The sequence below is a fragment of the Balaenoptera musculus genome, chromosome 18, assembly GCF_009873245.2.
Source record: "Balaenoptera musculus isolate JJ_BM4_2016_0621 chromosome 18, mBalMus1.pri.v3, whole genome shotgun sequence".
Lineage (NCBI taxonomy): Eukaryota > Metazoa > Chordata > Mammalia > Artiodactyla > Balaenopteridae > Balaenoptera > Balaenoptera musculus.
In genome coordinates, this window is record NC_045802.1 from 12,369,343 (window position 1) to 12,389,159 (window position 19,817).

The window sequence follows — 19,817 nt, forward strand, 5'->3', positions numbered from 1 at the left end:
TGAGAGAACTAGTATTAGTCCAAAGCAGTAGGGAAAAAAAATGAGTTTACTCTTGTTTCTGTGCACCTATCCTAACATACACATAAGCATGAGAGAGATTTTCTACTTCCCAATAATTTCAACACTGAGATCCACTTTAGGTCTATGGGGAAAATAACCTGGAAGGAGTTTTCACAGTGTTTGCAAAGTTGACACCTGTTATCGGGGGTTTAAAAATGGCGTGGAGTCTTGTAAGTCCTAAGTCACAGAACTTTTTAGAATTTGGCTATTATTTTGAAGAACACAAGAAAATAGCCTGAGACAGGATACAGGAGGAGGAATTCAGTGTTTTAGAAAATACACCACTCCCAACACCCTCACATAGCCGATCTGGGGAAGAAAGAAGTGGAAAGGAATATCTGTCTGCAAAGACGGTTTAGCAGACTCCGTTTCAGAACAAGTTTGTGCACTTTAGAAGCCTATTTCCCAGCCGTACTCAAGCCCACCTAGTTTACAATCTGACTTCTAGAAATGTTTGCTTTGAGCAAAAATGAAAAATACTTTTTTCTAGGGTCAGATGAGTAAAATTCAGCAGCATCCAGCATACTACGTAATGTAATTTTATGCGTGTGTTTGCATCTTCCTGTTTTCTTGTTTTCAGAAAGGATATTATTCTGGGATGTAAAATCCACCTGGAAAAATAGAGAGATAAGGGGTTTCTCTGTCTTCCATAGGGGTGTCATGTTTCCATGGTGATGAAAGCAGCTCTTGATACCTGATTAACCAAGGTGATCCCTGGGCTTCCTGCTTCCTCATTCAGTGTAATAGGGAGACAGGCAAAGGGAAAGGGGCAAACAACAGCAGGCTAGAAAGTCAGAAAGAAAAGCGTGGGAGGCTTAGGTTTGGTCTGAGGAATCCTGTGATGATAGGTCAATGCCAAGTATTCAGAGAAATGACATATTTTCTGTAGTTTGTTATATTGCAAAAGTGGCTTTCTGCTTTTAACAACCCCTGTAATTTTACAAACATGAAAATTTAATAAACGTGAGAAAGCAACTCCCTTCATACAAGTTTTTACTGCCATATAGACAAAAGAAAGTGAGTGAAACAGACCTCATTTTCACGGTTTTCACTCTTTTCAGTTATTCCTGCTGAAAACTCCCTGGGTCCTTTCCCACCTTTGAATTTCCCCACAGCTATACTCTGGGTATGGAGTGTTTTTACCTAATCATCTAACTTACCAAAGCAGTTTCTGAAACTCACCTCCTCAGCAAAACCTTTCTCCGTCACCCAGTGGGGCAGCAATGATCCTCTCCTGTGACCTGTGGAGATCTGGGAGGATGTGCTCCCCCTGCTTCATCTCCTGACATCCGCTCTCAACATATACGTGATTAGCATGCTACGAATCTAACAGTGGCTCCAAAACCTGGCTGCACATCAGAATCACTCTATGCAGATTACTGGGCCCCATTCTAGAATGAGAGAATCAGAATCTCCCTGAGACAGGCGCTCCCAAATGCATGGTTTTCATAAATCTACAAGGGCTTCAGGTTTGGAAGTCAATGACACATGGTTTTAGTTTGTACCCATTCTGTTTCGTGTCTCCTCTGGATATCTGCATCCATTTATATGCACTGGGGGTTTTTAAGCAGGATAATCAGATGCCTGCAACACCTCAGGCAGTGTCTGTTAAAATGTGGATTCCCAGGTACCAGCTCAACCAAACCTACCCATCTGACCCTGTGGGGCATGGCCTGGGAATGTGCATTTTAACGTGCTGCCACTCTACATCCCCCAAGCGATTCTCTTTGTAGGGGACAAACTGGAATACCTATACGGACCAGGCAAGTCATTTCAATGAAGGAGGCAAGCTGGGTGGGATGTGACCAGAGGGAACCTGACACCCCATACATAGGGCCAGGTATGACTTACCTGATTAATGTGTTGCTGTTTTGCCAAAGCAGAAATAGAGCCAGTATTGCTGATGTTTTGAATTTTTCAGAAGCTAGAAATTCAGAGAAATTTAATTTCTCACAAGGGTTGGGGAGAGGGGGAATTGGATGAAGGTGGTTTCCAAAGGTACAAACTTCTGGTTATAATTATACTACTAGGGATATAATGCACAGCATGATTAATATAATTAACCCTGCTGTATGTTATATATGAAAGTTGTTAAAAGAGCAAATCCTAAGAGTTGTCATCACAAGGAAGAATATTTTTTCTTTGATTTTGTATCTGTCTGAGTTGATGAGCATTCACTGAACTTCCTGTGGTCATCGTTCCATGACATACGTAAGTCAAGTCATGATGCGGCACACCTTAAACCTATACAGTGCTGTATGTCAATTATACCTCAATAAAGCTGGAAGGAAAAATAAATTTTACAAAAACAACAGTAAACAAACACAGGTGCCATGGGCAAGTTGTACCCTCTGCCTTAGAGGGCTCTACCCATGTGTCTCAAATCTCTTGTGACTTGCAGTGTCATGTGACATTGGGGGCCTGACCCAGTGACTTCTTATGATGAATGATAACAGAATTGCAGGGTCAGAAGGCCCCTGTGGATCATCCCAGCATTTAATGAATCCCCCACTTCAACATTCCCCCGCCCCTGGCTGATGACGCCCTAAACTGCGTCATCTCTCACCTAGAGCCCCCGCCTGTGCTGCACGGATCCGCGTGTATCCTAGCTGCTTCCACTAGGCTACCCCCCACGCACCCAATGCAGCACATTCCCAGGTGAAACTGTCATCATCCAGCGCCATCCCTCCAAATGCTCTTTTCCTTGTGCTCCCCCAGTGAGCGTCGATATGATCTGTCCAGCAACGGAAGCCAGAAACCCGGGTGTCATCCTTACTACTTTGCCCTTATTCACCACCCCTGTATCGGATCATCTACCTACTCTTGCTAATTCTGCCCCCTTAATATCGACCAGATTTGCCTCTTCTCTTCATCCCCACAGCCAATGACGTATTTCAGGCCATCTCTTGTCTGAATTACTGGAACGGCCACTCCCTTCCCCCCGAGGTGCTTTAAGCCCCCTTTGATTCATTCTGCCTTTAACTCACCAAAGCCAGAGTGCTCATCCTAAAATGCATATCTGATGATGTCAATACCATGACAGCAACGAAATAACTGTTTAAAGTTCAAAGAGGGCAGCGTCATGTGGCCCTTGCCTCTCTCTGCTCCCGCCTACCTCCCTGCTCCATTCCTCCTCCATCCCACACCTGAACTCTCTGCACAGCCACGTGGAATTACCTTCACTTCTCCAAACGTGTTATGCTGTCCTTTCCTTCGTTCCTTTGCAAATACAGTTCTCTCTACCTGAAAACTTATCTCCCTAACCAGACCCCAAATCTCCACCTCTTGGCTTAGTTTATGCCTACTGGTCCTTAAAATCTCAGCTTAATCATTGTTATAATTGTGGTGGTGATGATGATATGATGATGATAATGATAATAACGTGTATTAAATGCTTCCTATGCGCCAGACACTGTTCTAAGAGCTTTCACATATATTATCTCATTTAATCTTCACAACAACCTTAAGAGGCAGGTACTGTTACCATCAGTTTCAGAAATGAGGATAGCACAGACGTCACTACCCCTAAAACCTCCCATGAATCCCCAGAATGGTGTGGGTGTTGCTTTTTAGTACTTCATATTCTCCCCCCGCATAGCACTCACCAAACTCTACTGCAGTTCCAGCCTACCTGTCTCTCCCAGTAAACTTTAAGCTCCTAGACAAAAAAAGTAAAAAAGACGATGTCATACATACAGTTGTTTTCCCAGCATTTAAGACAATGCCTGCCAAGTAAATAGTTACTGAACAAATTAATAAATAACTGAATGATTTTTGAGGTGTTCAACATTTGCATGTTCTCCACTGAACACACAACAGTTTGTTTATAAACAAACACTACCAATTACTGCCATTTCTGCTATGCTGGGAGACCATACAACTCATATATTAGAAAAGTATGGTGAGGGGTAGGAAATAAGTGTAAACAGAGTAGTGATACACTCTCAACAAAAACTATAGTGATGGATGGCCAAATATCCACTTCCACTCTTCCTTCCCTCTTGACTTCAAATGGGTCCCTAAGTGCTTGACCACATCTCCCTCTTTCCTTTCTCATAATCATCACCCATGTTCAGATGCCTCCTTCCTCTTGGCTCCTCATTCCCCCAGGTACCCATCCAAGCACGTGTACATCCTTCCAGCCAGCCAGCAAGATGGCTGACAATGAGGGTCTAGAAACAAGTAAGGCCAAGTCCCTCTCCCTCAAGGATATGTCTCACAATTTGCCTAAGCCACAGAAAGGGCTCAATAAATATTTGCTTCTGCCCCTGCTCCCTGTTTGGATAGGGACAGGGAGTGCTATAACCACCCATGTGAAACCTGCAAGCCGCCAACTTTTCTAGACAAACTCTTTGCACCTTTTCGTTGTGAAAACAACACTGCAACTGTCTCATGACTGGTCAACCTGATTTTACAAAGGAAAAGTGTGTTCTTCTTTACAGGCTGAGGCCCAACTAACCTTTCCTCCCCGGCTGAGAGTTGAACTTACTTGGAAGAGCATAATTTATTAAGAATAAAATTCTGGTATTAAAAATGAATTTGGACATTTGCATGAAGTTCAGGATCATGGGAACCAGCGTTGAAAAAAAAGACGGATCTGGTAGTCTCCTCTTCATGTTGAAAGGAAAAAGGGGATTGATAACAGCAGGTAGACAGGATTTGTGGGTCACCTCTCTAGGTAGAATTCCCAGCCACAGGCTGTGTCTCACGGTCCACGTGTGAATTTAGGAAAACGCTGATGCAAAGAAAAAGTCCCAGTAGAAATTAAGACCAGCTGTGAACCTATGATGTCATCCTAGTGCTCAAAATACCTCACCGGGTTCTCCTACAATGTCAAAGCCATTACTACCCCCAAAGGCAAGAGTCGAGCACACATTTATAATAATAAGCATAGAACCTTAGTTGGAAACTTCTAGTTCCTTTATCAAGTTTATCAAACATCTACAAATTCCATCACCATGCCATCCTCAAAGAAAAGTTATACAATTTAACATGAAAATTAGGCTATGCCAAAAGTAATTTTCCAACTTCTCAAAAATCTAGTAAAATTAAAGTCCCTACACAGTACTACTAAAAGAGGAAACACATATTTATTAAACAGAACAAAAATGGGTTACCGTTTTGAGGGTCAGAACTGAATATTTTCTTTAACAATAATACTTATATTATGCATAAGAACATTTTAGTGAAATATAAAACAAACATTTTTCTCCCCTTATTTTCAACAATCTTTTCTGATACCCATAGGGAGAAGGAGATGAAAAACAAAGAAAGACCTGCTAGCCTGTAACTAAAGATCCAGAAAGAAAAATTTACCTATTAGCTATCATTTCACTCCAGGGACGGTGAAATGCAAAAACAAACATGTCAATTTATTCATTAGTTGTCAAGTGAGGAGGTAAACACCTCTCTTGAACTATGGTATCTGAGTTTGAATAGTGAATAACGAAGGAAGCTCTCTAAAATGTCAAATCTGGAAAAGATACCACCTAGAAATAAGTGACAGTAATTCACAGTGATACTAAAAATAAGAACCAAGTTGCAATATCTGTACTTAGTGACATCAATGCACTTTACCCAGTCTACGTGGATCTTCTTTATCGTGTACCTTTTGCATAAATTGTGGAATATTTTTTGAGGAAAAAAAAAAAAAGAGTCTAGGTCACCTAGGCCGTTTGTTCTTGTAGCACCTGGGATGTGGGAGATCCAAGTATGTGTGAAGATAAGTAAAAACCTATGGCTAGCACTTTTGCTGCCTTTCTGACTGCAGAAGCTTTTAGCACATTTATCAGAAGCCATACAATGCAAACCCTTTTGATGTTAGGTCTCTGGGTGTAGCTTTCAAGATCATTCTTTGTTCCATTCTTCCCGTATTGTCAAACGGCACCCAATAGGTGGTCTAGAGTGTGAATTTCAAACATGTACTATTAATACGCCCAAAACTGTTGCTGCAAAGGTGAAAAAAAAAAAACAACACATTAATTGAATCCTGGCCTGTTCTCACTCATAATGTCACAAATACAATACATTTTCTATGTCCTCAAGCAATAGGAAATAATTTGTAAAACCATGAACTCTTCAGGTGAATACACTACAGGTTTTAAAATAGGTATTATTCATAGTTACTAAAAGTAATTATATATTGTTGTAACAATTCTCCAAAAAAACTACATACAGTAAGTGTAGGTCACAATTAAAAAAATAATATTGCAATCTTTTTTTTTTTCATTTACTCTGGTTTTCCTGCTGGTATACTAAAGACCATTAGTAACAGTATTATATCTGTAGATACTTCATATTTTAAAATTTCTTTCTAATGCTCTTTCAAACATTTTTCTCACAAATGTTTTTTGGGAAAGTCACTATTATTCCCACTTCATAGATGTCATATGGAAATAATGGTCCCTACCTGAATGACTGTGTCATTAGATTCATTAGATCACCCACATTAAGTACGTAGGGTATCTGGCACATTACTTATTGAGTGCTCAAAACATGGTAACTATTATTAATATGCAAAAGTATCAATAATTATATTAAGGCTATCAGAGTCCATTTTAATCAGGTCAGTCGAGTTCAGGTCTTCCTCTAGAATTGGACAATTCTTCCCAAACATGAAGATACCACTGTTTCTCTATGCTGATCCATCCGCCTGGAATGCTTTTCCCTTCCTCACTCCCAACTCCTAACCTCCCCACTGGGCTAATTCTTACTCTCTGGATCTCAGCTTACACAGTACTTCCTCCAGGGGTAAGCAGTCCCAATCCGCGCCCACATCTGTATTACCCTATAGACACGGGGGTCTCCTCCTGTGCGCTCCAATGCGCATCACGACTGTCTGCTTCTATGCCCGCTTCCCTGTGAGGCTCAGACTTCATGAGGGCAGGGACTGTGGTCCATCTTTAGATACTACGTTCCCGGTGGTTAGCACAGTGCTAGAACACAGTGGGTGCTCTGTAAGTATCTGTGCCATGAGGACACCTGGGATCTGAAATCGGCCTGGCTGGTGTTACAAGGACAGGCTGTCACAGAGTGTGAGTGGCCGGTGCCGGCCGAAGAGATAAGTCAGCAGCGAGCCACGGTGCCAGCAGAGGGTGCAGCTGCTGGGATGGGAGGCGGCATCGCAGAAAGTGGGGTTGGGCTGGGGGGTGGGGCGAGGAGGGGCTCTAGAGGAGATTAGGTTCCGCCTGGTCACTTCCAGTCATAGCAGCGGAGCCAAGTCTGGATCTGGAGAGAGCAGTGGGGCGACATGGGGAGCCAGAGCCTGGGCTGACGCCCCCGGCGCCAGGCGATGAGGTTTACCAACCAGAGCACGAACAACAAAACGCAGGCCAGGGGCCCCTGCTGGCTGGGATGAAAGAGCCCAGCCTGACCCACAGACCCCAGAAGACTTACCAGACAGTTGGGGTGTGCTGTGCACGCCTGGCTCAACACAGAATTGCAGTGCTGAGGAAGAAACTTCGAGACTTTGGGCACAGCTGTTGGAAAATGCACCAAAATGTTGTGATTTGTTACGGCAGCGGCATCATAGGAAGGGACGACTTTAGAATAGTATCTGACAGCATGGAAGGAATTAAGAGAGAGAGCTGTGCTGGGGATTCGGGTTTTATACACAGCGCCAATAGTGTTCTCTGACGCAGAGCTCGACTGACCTTTAATAAAAAGAAAGCAAATATCCATCAGTAGATTCAAATCAGTAACCCTGAACTACTAGATTTGAAATACATTGTCCTCTATTTCATTTCCTCATGGTACAAACTTAGACTACTGCTATACTCAAATGCTGATGTAAAAACAAAGTGAACTTTCTGGTAGTGGCATTTAGTGCGATACACACACTATAAATTAGTGTTCACATGTCATTAAAAGACAGATTTTAGAGAAGCATCATATCTCTATGCCATTGTGTATGCGTGCGCATGTCTCGCCATCATAAAGACTGTGACCATCCCTATGAAGCAAGGGAGAATGTTGGAAAGAAGAACTCCATTCAGCCGCAAATAAAGTTTGGTCATTGATTTTCTATCAGTGAAGTGGGTTATATTGTTATACAGCTATATTCTGTACAGTAACTAGAAGGCAGAAAAAATTTTTTAATATATAATGAATGTTAACAATGTAATCTCAATATTGGGAATACCTTTTTTTTTTTTTTTTTAATTTTTGGCCCCACTGTGTGGCTTGAGGGATCTCCCTGACCAGGGATCAAGCTCATGCCCCCTGCAGTGGAAGCACGGAGTCCAAACCACTGGACCGCCAGTGAATTCCCTGAACACCTATTTATTTTCTTCTGGATACTGACAGTAATAAAGGTAAAGGAACATAACTTTATGTCTACTTTAAATACAAATGTATCTGGAATATCTGTGAAAAATCATTTCGGCAAAAGTGTACAGAGATTTGTGGAAAAGGACAAGTAAAGGCAGCCTAATGAAGTCTAATGTTGACCGGCATCAGCACTTCTGGGTTACAGGTCAGATTTAGCACAGAAACCAGGGGACTTCAGGTGGCCATTTAACTTCTCCAGCTGTCAATTTACTGGCCTAGGTGGTGAAAGTGAAATCTGAAAGGCTTAACTGATTTCAACTGTTCCAGTCCTCTTTCAAAAACCATTTGGCAACATGCATGACCAGCTGTGCATGTGCTCACGTTCTCTAACTCACTCGTCACTCACTTCCAGGTATCCAGGCCAAGGAAAAGTCCAAAGTATAGAAAAAGCTATATATAGGGAAATATTTACTATCATATTACGCATAAAATCACTCTCCCCACAAAACTGGAAACACTAAATGTAGCGACAGGAGGATGACTAAGAAAACTATTCTATAAATCGTTTGATAAACTACTAAAACCATTACAATGGTGCTGAGGGCTGCATAATACAAAGTTCAAGTGTACAGGACACAATGTTAAGTAAAAAAGCCAGAGACAAAATTGGAGCTCCAATATGATTACTACTGTAGTGTTACCATAGAAAAATATATATAGAAAAAGACTTGAAGGGAATACGTTTAAAAATGAACAGAGTTATTATCTTAGCTGGGTTTTAGTAAAGGACTAATACTGCTTTTCAAATGGAAAAATGTATATAAATAAAATCGAAGTAGGGGTTTTGACTCAGTGACCTTCAAGGTCTTGTCCAGTCTGAACCTGACATAAGCCTATGGTCCTAGTGGATTTGTTTCTTCCCAAGAACAGTCATTTTAGGTGATGCAAAACCAAGAGATCCTGGGGCACAGGAAGGCCTGAACTCACTACCATCACAAGAGTGTTTCAGAGTTTTTGCAGGATATGTATAGTGAAAATGCAGAAGTAAGTACTGTGTGTACAAGAAGTAACACCGACAGGCATACACCTGTGGCCTGACCCCTATCTGATTTAATCTGGGCTGATTTAATCATTCTTTGTGACATTCAGCCATAGCTATTTTAAGTAGATTAACCATGGCTCATGGCTACTTTTTTTCTATTCTCCTTCCCTCTCCCCTAAGTCAGGAAAAAAGTCTAAATTGACGAATAAACACCCTGAGGTTGATTACATGAACAAGGAGGGCAATGTCCTATTTGGAGACCCTTTCTCTTTTGACTTTAGACACCATCCCCGGAAACCTCGTTTGTTCCCGTTGTTTCCACCATGTCCCCATAATGTGCATGGTACCTTGAAGACAGCACTTAAAATAACACACGAATCATATTTTGCTTTATGACCCTGTCTGCTGCTAATCTGCGAGCTCCCTAAGAACAAGAACTGCACCATGTCTGTCCTCGTGTCCCCATCTTTGAGGCAGAAACATTTAAGCTGAGAACTAAGTGATGACTGGGGGTGAGCCAGGCAGAGCGTGGGAAAGGGCATTCCCAGCACAGGGAGGTGCTGACATGAGGCAGTGGAATCCCTTCGAGGAAACCAGTAGAAAGGTGACCTCAGACTCAGGCAGGGGGAGGAGATGGTAGGGCCTCTGGTCATCAGCACCTAACACGCAGGTTACATGCTCCATAACTTACTGGCTTCTCAGTGAAGAATAACCTTCGGGAATATGTACTAAAAGTCACAAACTGGCAGCTGTGTCCTTTTACTCTGGCTCTGCTTTTTTTCCATCTTCTTATTTGTACAAGCACATGGGCATGCCTAGACTTTATAATACAAATAACAAAAATGCCTCCCAGTGGGTAAACACTGAATATTCACAATGGAGGATTCATATAATGAATGTTTCTTGATCACCTACTGTGAGCTGGTCATTGTTCTAGGTACTAGAAATATAGCAATGAACAAAAGAGGCAAAAAAAAAAAAAAAAAATCCCTGTCCTTGTGGAGTTGATATTCTAGTGGCAGAAGACAGGCAATAAAAAAACAGGCAAGAAAAGAACATTAGAAGGAGAACAGTGCTATGAAGAAAAATACAGCAGAGAGAGCGGATAAGGAGTCCCGTGTATCATGTGATGCTGGGAAGGAGTGTGCGGTTTTAACGGGGTGGTCGAGAAAGACTCACTGAGAAGGTGACAAGTAAGCAAAGACACGAAGGAGGTAAATCAATTAATACGTTAAATGCTCAGTACAGGCAGACCCTGTTTTACTGCACTTTGCAGACACTCTGTTTTTTACAAATTGAAGGTGTGTGGTAACCCTACATCAAGTAAGTCTATTGGTGCCGTTTTTCCAACAGCATTTGCTCCCTTTATGTCTCTGTGTCACATGTTGGTAATTCCCACAATATCTTAAACCTTTTCATTATTAGCGTATTTGTTATGGTGATCTGTGATCAGTGATCTTTGATGTTACAACTACTACTTGCTGGAGGCTCAGATGATGGCTAGCATTTTAAAGCAATAACATATTTTAAAATTAAGGCATGTACACTAATATTTGAGACATATGCATTGCATACTTAATAGACTACGATAGAGTATAAACATAACTTTTATATGCACTGAGAAACCAAAAAACGTGTGACTCTATTGCGATATTCGCTTTATTGCAGTGGTCTGGAACAGGACTCACAATGTTTCTGAGGTCTGCCTGTACACTGCTAGCACTGAATTAATATGAATACTTCCCTCCCTTTAGATTCTATTCAATAATACACATAGTCATGAGTGTGCTCATCATGTATCATTCAGATGAGATTTCTGGTAATAAGAGTCAATTTTCAGCCCACTTTCTGGGGTAACACTATTTAAATGCCAGTGGTCAGCTGTGTCTTTCAAGCAGACAGCACCAAAGGACTCAGGGTGTAATCTTCCAGCTACGCTCCATCCCCTGGTTACGGCAGTGCCTGCACAGAAGGCCCAGGGTGAGCAGGACGCACACGCGGGCCCGTGCACACTACGGCCACACAGGACGGTGGGCGGAGCTCACCTCTCACAGCTGCATCCAAGGGAGCCCCGGAGGCAGGAACAGAGTACACGTTCAAGCGCTTATTAGCCAGGAATCTGATCCCTCTCACAGGTGAATAAGTGCTTGTCAACACACTGTTTTCTCTTAAAAAAACAAAACATTCTTTAGGCATTTCTCAAGGAAGATGATATGAACATTGCTGAGTTGAACTGCTCTTCTTACATTCAAGTTCTAAAAAGCACAGACAGAGCCTAAGCTCTGGATTAAATATAAGAACAAACTGTAGAAGAGGACTCATGATGGTTCTTTAGGATATGGAGGAACGGTTTACTTTTCCTTTAGAGTTTTTCTTGGTGTACACATTCTAATCAATTTAAATAAGGAAGCATTCATTTGGCACGTCACCTGTTATACTAGAAATGTCTTTAAGGACTCCCACCTGAAAATGGGGCTGGACTGCCCTGGTGACAGAGGAATGCTAGAATCTATCCCGTCCTGACTGCATTGTCAATCACCACAGGCACTACTCGTAAAGCCCCATTTTAAGAAACAACAAAAGAAGAAAGAGTGAGTCAAATGATGAAAGGATCATGGGCCTGAGAATATTACATATTTTATCACTGTAATTAAATGATATACATCAGCAATGGGAAAAGTTTACTGATTCTTTTTTTTTTTTAATAGATCGTTATTGGAGCATAATTGCTTCACAATACTGTGTTAGTTTCTGTTGTACACCAAAGCGAATCAGCCACATGCATACATATGTCCCCATATCCCCTCCCTCTTGAGCCTCCCTCCCCTCCTCCCTATCCCACCCCTCTAGGTCATCGCAAAGCACCGAGCTGATCTCCCTGTGCTATGCTGCTGCTTCCCACCCGCCAACTCCTTTACATTCGGTAGTGTATATACGTCGATGCTACTCTCACTTTGCCCCAGCTCCGCCCTCCCAGCCCACGTCATCAAGTCCATTCTCTATGTCTACCTCTTTATTCCTGCCCTGCAACTAGGTTCATCAGTCCCATTTAGTTCTCATTATGGGTGGGTTCAGTGCCTGTCTCATTTCTAGCATTAGTACCAGAGGAAAATAACAAGGCGACCTCAGATTCACAAGATTCAGATGATCATACCTTTGTGCCATAAACATGCCAGGGGCGGGTAGCTGGATGGGCATTTGTTGTTTCTTACAAAATCTCCTATTGCTCTGAAGTACTTCTGTAATCTAAGAAATGAAGAAAGAGAGAGATTGAGATCTACTTAGATAGCTATAGCTATAGATTTTTTTCAAATATACACACACACACACATTTCTAACTATAAAAAATAAAAGAAATAAAACTGTAGCATTAAAGCACTGTCTGCGAGGATAAAATTCAAGGGCTTGAGAGTTGACTACCTGGCCCATGATGGCTGGAGGGATTTTCTCCCGGACATACTTCACGTAGTCAACTGTTGCCTCGAGAATCGAAGCTGCATCATTCTTTCTCCCCTTCACATACGGCAACAGGGTACGCAGCTGCTCACAGCAATACTTGATTCGTTCTCTGAGCAGAGAAGTGTAATAAATAAGGAATAATTAGTCTGTTTTCTTCCTTGTACACAAGGACAACCAATCCCTCTTTCTGGATTTGTTTATAAAGGAACCGGCCCCTGCCTTTCTAGTCTCCGTTTTAGAGGAGGGCCATGTCCCCACGAGCCAGCAGTCTCCACAGCCCCTGGAATCACAGCTTTCTGGGGCACGGCTCACACTGCTGCCGAGTACAGTGTCTGTGCCGATGGCAGCCCAGCGCACTCGTCCCCGCGAGTGTGCAGGACGCCCAGACACTGAGGACACCAGAAAACACCCCTGCTGCCTATGGAGACCTACAGGTACAGCCCTCAGAGGAGACGATCATACAGCGTGCAGGACGCCCAGACACTGAGGACACCAGAGAACACCCCTGCTGCCTATGGAGACCTACAGGTACAGCCCTCAGAGGAGACGATCACACAGTGTGCAGGGTGCCCAGACACTGAGGACACCAGAGAACACCCCTGCTGCCAATGGAGACCTACAGGTACAGCCCTCAGAGGAGACGATCACACAGCACACACATAAATCCTTCTGTGATTCACCCTAGAAGCCTGGAAGGCCAAGAGTCCTCAGGATATTCATGTCACTCGGACCTGGGCCACGTTTCCAACAATACACAATCAGCATCTTAGAATACATGGGCTTCACCTGTGTTCTGAGCCAAAGGAAAATCAGAAGCCTGCTTCCTTTACATGAGGTAGGTAGACGGACAGAACAAATAAACCAATATGCAAATGAGAACGTCATCCAGGCTCGTATCAGAAAGAAACTAACCTAAGTCTTTCACAGTTCTGAAGGGAAATACATAGGAAATGTAACTCTAAACTGATCTCAGCCTTTGTGACCTTCAGTTATCCGTGTGTTCAGTTAATAAGCATTCTTAAGCATGTTTTGCGCTGAATACTGCCTTGACATGTACGGGATCAAAGGGTGGCTCTGCCCTTTACTAGCTGGGACCTCTGGCAAGTTACTAAACCTCTCTGAACCTTAGAAGGACAAAAATAAATGGATTTTTAAAAATCCACTTTGTCACATAGCCAGTGAATAACTCAAATATTCCAGATCAGTGGTTGGTATTTTAATTGGGCTTTGAGGAGCTTTAGGGGTTCTGCGTAGATGTCTCAGGCATCACTCTGTAAAAGGGATGGAAGAGTCAACAATTTGACATGTGTATGATGGGCTCTGAAACTTCATATACCCTTCCACATGATACTTTCACTTACAAGGATCTCAAACACAGAACAAACTTTCTGTAAAATGACATCCATTAGTCTATCAGTAAAACAGGAAAAACAATTTAAACACACAAAATAAGTGGATGCTTAAGAAAGCTCAGTAGAATATTATCTGGCAGTGGAAATATGTTATAAAGCTTACTGGGGAAAAAATAGGGTATTTCTATAGGAGACAAGTATAAGATATACGACAGCATACAAAATATGATCATAGCCATTAAGGAAAAAATAAGGCAAAAAACAAGACAAAGCAAAAGCGTCAAGTAATCATTATTTCTGGATAGTTGGGCTATAGAAAATATTATTTCTTCCTTTAATTTTCTACATTTTCCAAATATCTTTGTGGGGCATATATCACTTTTATAATGAAAGATCATATTAAACATTTTTCTAATATTCATTAGGAAAATGTTCAAACATACAGGAAGATCGACAGAATTAAGATTTCTTAATTCTTAAAAGTTGAAAGAATTAAGAATTTGTACAGGGAACACTTATATACCCACTACCTAGAGTCTGGTGAACACTTACTGTCCATGCTTTGTCGTATATGAATCATCCCACTGGCCATATACATCAACCTATTTTATTGCACTGAAGCATTTCAAAGTAAGTTGTAGACTTCAGTACACCAAACCCCTAAACGTATAGCTACAGTTCAAATTACTTTATTTTTGGGTAAAAGTTACGTAAAATAAAATGCACCAATCTTAAGGGTACCATTCTATGAGTTCTGACAAACGTACAAAACTATGTGACACAAACTACCTAATCAACAGTCTCATAACCCCAGAAAGTTCCTTATGTCCTTCTTAGTCAGTCTCATCCCCCGTAAGAGGCAACCACATTTCTGATATTTTTCTATCTCACATTACTTTTGTCTCTCCTTAAACTATGTATAAATCAAATCTCACAGCACATGTCCTTTTATGCAAGGTTTCTTTCACTTGCATAATGTTTTTGAGATTTATCCATGGGGCTGCTTTGTTCCTTTTTATTGAGTAATAGTATTCCATAGTATAAATATGCCACAGCTTATTTATCCATTCTCTTATCGATCAGCACTTTGGCTGTTTCTTATTTTTATCATTATGAATAAAACTGCAAGATCTTCTGTACATCTTTTTGTGAACGTACGTTTTTATTTCTCTTAGGTAAATGTCTAGGAATAGAATTGAAGGGTTATTTCACAAATTTAGAAGAAACTAGCAGAACTTTCCCCCAAATAGTACCAATTTACCCTCCCACCATCAATGTATGAGAATTCCTGTTGTTCCACATCTTGGATAGCATTTAATACTGTCAGTTTTAATTTTAAAATATTGGCCTTTCAGAGGTATATGTGGTAGTATTTCATGCTTTAATCTGCATTTCCATGACAACAAAGTACGTTGAGCATTTTTTCTGCTGCTTATCGGGCTTGTGTATTACCTTCCTTTGTGAAGTGTCTGTTCGAATACTTCACCTCCATTTTAATTGGACTGTAGGTCTCTCTATTATTGAACTTTAGGAGTTCTTTGTATATCCTAATATCAGTATTTTGTCAATATATGTGTTTTGCAAATATTTTCTCCCAGTCTGTAGTTTGCCTATTTATTTTCTTAGTGGTGTCTTATGAAAGCAAAAGCTGTAAATTTTGATGAGTCTAATTCATCTACTCTTTCTGTTATGGTTATTGCTTTCTGTGTCATAAGGAACAGCCGCTTACCCTCAGCTAGCAAAAACATTCTCCTATGCTTTCTTCTAGAACTGTAGTGTTCAGTACAGTAGCCATAAGCCACATAAGTCTATTTAAATATAAATTAATTAAAAATTAAACAAAAATTTGAATTCATTTCCTAAGTCACAATACCCACATTTCAAATACTCAATAATGACTAGCAGCTACCTTACTGGACAGCAGATATAGGCCATTTCTAACACTGCAGAAAGTTCTACTGAACAGTCCTATTCTAGAAGCTTTATAGTTTTAGCTTTATACGATAGCCCTGTCTATACTTCATGTTGAATTAATTTTTATATGGTATGAGGAAGGGGTCAAGTTTCATTGTTTTTTCATATGGATATCCTGTTGTTCCAGCACCATTTATAGAAAAGACTTTTGTTTCCCAAGTTGTTTGCCCTGGTGATTTGCTGAAAATCAAGTGACCATAACGTGTGGGCTATTGTGTTTTATTATCTACTGGTCAACCTTCATGTCAGTTGACCAGTAGATAATATGCTGATTAATGTAGCTGTATGCTAAGTCTTGAAGTCAGATAGCTCAAGTGCTCCAACTTCGTTGTACTTTTTCAGGATTGCTTTATTCTAAGTCCTTTTATATTCACAGTCCTTTCCACACAGTTTTGAATTAGACTGTCAATTTTTACCCAGAAGAGTCTATTTGAATTATTATTTAGATTTAAATAAAGTTATATTTCAATTTAGCGAGAGCTGACATCTTTTTTATTTTTTTTAAGTAAATTTATTTATTTTATTTATTTTTTGGCTGCGTTGGGTCTTTGCTGCACACAGGCTTTCTCTAGTTTCGGCAAGCAGGGGCTACTCTTCGTTGCGGTGCACATGCTTCTCATTGCGATGGCTTCTCTTGTTGCGGAGCATGGGCTCTAGGCGTGCGGGCTCAGTAGTTGCGGCTAGCGGGCTCTACAACACAGGCTCAGTAGTTGTGGCGCACGGGCTTAGTTGCTCCACGGCATGCAGGATCTCCCCGGACCAGGGATCAAACCTGTCCCATGCATTGGCAGGCAGATTCTTAACCACTGCGCCACCAGGGAATTCCTAAGAACTGACATCTTAACAATATAAATCTTTTAATTCATAATTATGTATAATGCATGATTTAGTTTTTCTTTAGTTTATCACTGCAATATTTTGAGTGACCACTGCACAGATATTGTCTTTTATATATTTTTGTTCCTAAGTATTCTAAGGCTTTTTAACTCTATTTTTCAATATAATTATTATTTTTCATTTTCCAATTGTTCACTGCTAATATAGAAAAATACAGTTGATTTTTGTATACTGACCTTATATCCTATGACCTTGCTATATTCATCTTTTGGTTCTAGTAGTTATTTTGTAGGTATCTTAGGACTTTATACATAAACAATCATGCCATCTATAAATAAGAGAGTTTTGTTTCTTCCTTTCTAAGAATAGGCAACCTTACTTTGTTCCAGATCTTTTTAAGGAACAAATGGTCAAAATCTCATCATTAAGTACAATGTTAGCTATAGGTTTTTCATAGATGCCCTTTAACAGATTCAGGAAGTTCTCTTCCATATCCATTTTGCTGAAAGGTTGCTTTTTATTTGTCTTTTAATCTTATGTTGTCAAATAAGTTTTCAGAATCTGTTAATCTATTGTTTTCTCCTTCATTGTGTTTAATGTGGTGAATTATACTGATCGATTTTTGAATGTTACATCAGTCTTGCTTTTCTAGGATAAACCCAGTGTGGTCACGACACATTATATCTTTATCTATTACTTCATTCAATTTGTTAACATTATGTTAAGTATTTTTATGTCTCTGTTCATGAGAGATACTGGTCTGTAATTTTCTTTTTTTATAATATCTTTATCAGGTTTAGGGTTATGTTGGCATCATGAAATGGGTTAGGAACTGTTCTCCCTCCATTTTCTATAAAATTTAAGACTGGTATTACCTCTTCTTTAGATTTTTAACAGAATTCATCAGTAAAACCACCTGAGTTTGGCGTTTTCTCTTTGGTACTTTTTTGTTTTTTAGTAAGTCCAATTTCTTTAATATCTAGGGCTATTCAGATCTTCTGCTTCATATAGTATCAGTTTTGGTAAATTGCGTTTTTCAAAAATTTGTCCATTTCACCTAAGTTGTTGAACTTATTGGCATAAAATTATTTAAAATACACCCTTTTATATTATATGTTTATTGGATATGTAGAGGTAATTCCTCTGTCATTCATGATATTGGTAAAATGTTTTGTCTCTCTCCTCACCTGCCTGCCTCCCTCCCCTTTCTGTTTACTTTGGATTTACTTCATTTTACTTTTTCTAGCCCCTTAAAATGGACCCTTAGGTCACTGATTTTTAGATCTTTTGCCTTTCCTACTAGAAGCATTTAAAGCCCTAGTGTTGGGAATTCCCTGGCAGTCCAGTGGTTAAGACTTCGACTTCCAAAGCAGGGGGTGCGGGTTCAATCCCTGGTCGGGGAGCTAAGACCCCACATGCCTTGCAGCCGAAAAACCAAACATAAGACAGAAGCAATATTGTAACAAAATCAATACAGACTTTAAAAAAATAAAGAAAGAAAGCCATAATGTTTGCCATAAGCTTTAACTGCATCTCACAAATTTTGAAATATTCTATTATCATAATCATTCAATTTGCAATATTTTCTAATTTTTCTTGTGATTATTTTCTTTTACCCATGGATTATTTAGGAGTGTGTTCTTAAATTTCCAGATGTTTGAGGTTTTTCTTTATATCAAATTCTTATTGGCTTCTAATTTAACTTAATTGTGGTCAAGGAACACACTCCTTGTGAATTCAACTTTTTTAAATGTATTGAAATGTACTATATCCCCCGGCATACAGTTTATCTAAGTGAATGTACCATACGCCTTTGAAAAGAATGGGTATTCCGCTGCCGTGCTGGGTACGGTGTTTTACAAACATCTACCAGATCAAGCTGGTTAATAGGGCTCACACCTTCTATATCTGACTGATTTTTGGTGTCCAGCTGTTGTATCAATTGCTGAGACAGGGATGTGAAATCTCCAACAAATGCTTGTCAATATCTGTCCCTTTAATTTTGTGAATTTTTGCTTCAAATACATAATCACTTGCTACTTGTGATTATTACATCAGTTGAACATTTTAAATACCAAAAGTATGCATTTATCTGACAGACCTGGAATGATTATGTCTGCTGCTAAGGTTTTCACTACAGGTGCAAAAGCAAAGTGTTCTTGTACTTTCTGTCTGACTGTGGCAGTCAAGATGAATGGAAGAGTACAGGAGAAAAACATGGTAATACAGAGAAAAACATAGAGAATTTTTGCAACTCATAAATAACTTTGTAAACAGTGAAGAGCCTGTTTTACTCCCCCCCCAAAAAAAAACCCTAAAATTTGAGTTAAAAGAACCAACAGTTGCAGATATTTTAATCTGATATTGTCATCTAATTTTAGACTAAAAGAAGACACAGTTTGTTAATCCCAAGCTCCTAAATTATCTCTCCCCCTCTCCACTATCCCCTTTGGTAACCATAAGTTTCTTTTCTAAGCCTGTGAGTCTATTTCTGATTTGTAAATAAGTTCATTTGTATCATTATTTTAGATTCCACATATAAGTGATATCATATCTGTCTTTATCTGATTTACTTCACTTAATATGATAATCTCTAGGTCCATCCACATTGCTGCAAATGGCATTATTTCACTCTTTTTTATAGCTGAGTAATATTCCACCATACACACACACACACACACACACACACACCCCACATCTTCTTTATCCATTCATCTGCTGATGGAAATTTAGGCTGCTTGCATGTCTTGGCTATTGTATATACTGCTGCTACGAACACTGGGGTGCATGTATATTTTCAAAGTAGAATTTTCTCCAGATATATG

At 40.2% G+C, this 19,817-nt stretch overlaps 1 protein-coding gene across 6 annotated transcripts in view; it reads right to left on the reverse strand.

Moving 5' to 3' along the window:
* Nucleotides 1-4,961: 4,961 nt before the first annotated feature.
* The window catches only part of SOHLH2 (spermatogenesis and oogenesis specific basic helix-loop-helix 2), an 88,042-nt gene continuing 73,186 nt past the window's right edge, over nucleotides 4,962-19,817 (reverse strand). For 5 of the 6 annotated variants that reach the window (XM_036832015.1, XM_036832014.1, XM_036832013.1 and 2 more), the window contains 5 exons: nucleotides 12,791-12,938; nucleotides 12,525-12,616; nucleotides 11,416-11,537; nucleotides 7,456-7,712; nucleotides 4,983-6,008 (listed from right to left, as the gene is read on the reverse strand). In XM_036832015.1, the coding sequence (XP_036687910.1) occupies nucleotides 5,988-6,008; nucleotides 7,456-7,712; nucleotides 11,416-11,537; nucleotides 12,525-12,616; nucleotides 12,791-12,938 (640 nt within the window). In that variant the 3' untranslated portion in view covers nucleotides 4,983-5,987. Of the gene's footprint in view, nucleotides 6,009-7,455; nucleotides 7,713-11,415; nucleotides 11,538-12,524; nucleotides 12,617-12,790; nucleotides 12,939-19,817 lie in introns of all 6 variants that reach the window. The other variant, XM_036832017.1, reaches the window with a different exon arrangement.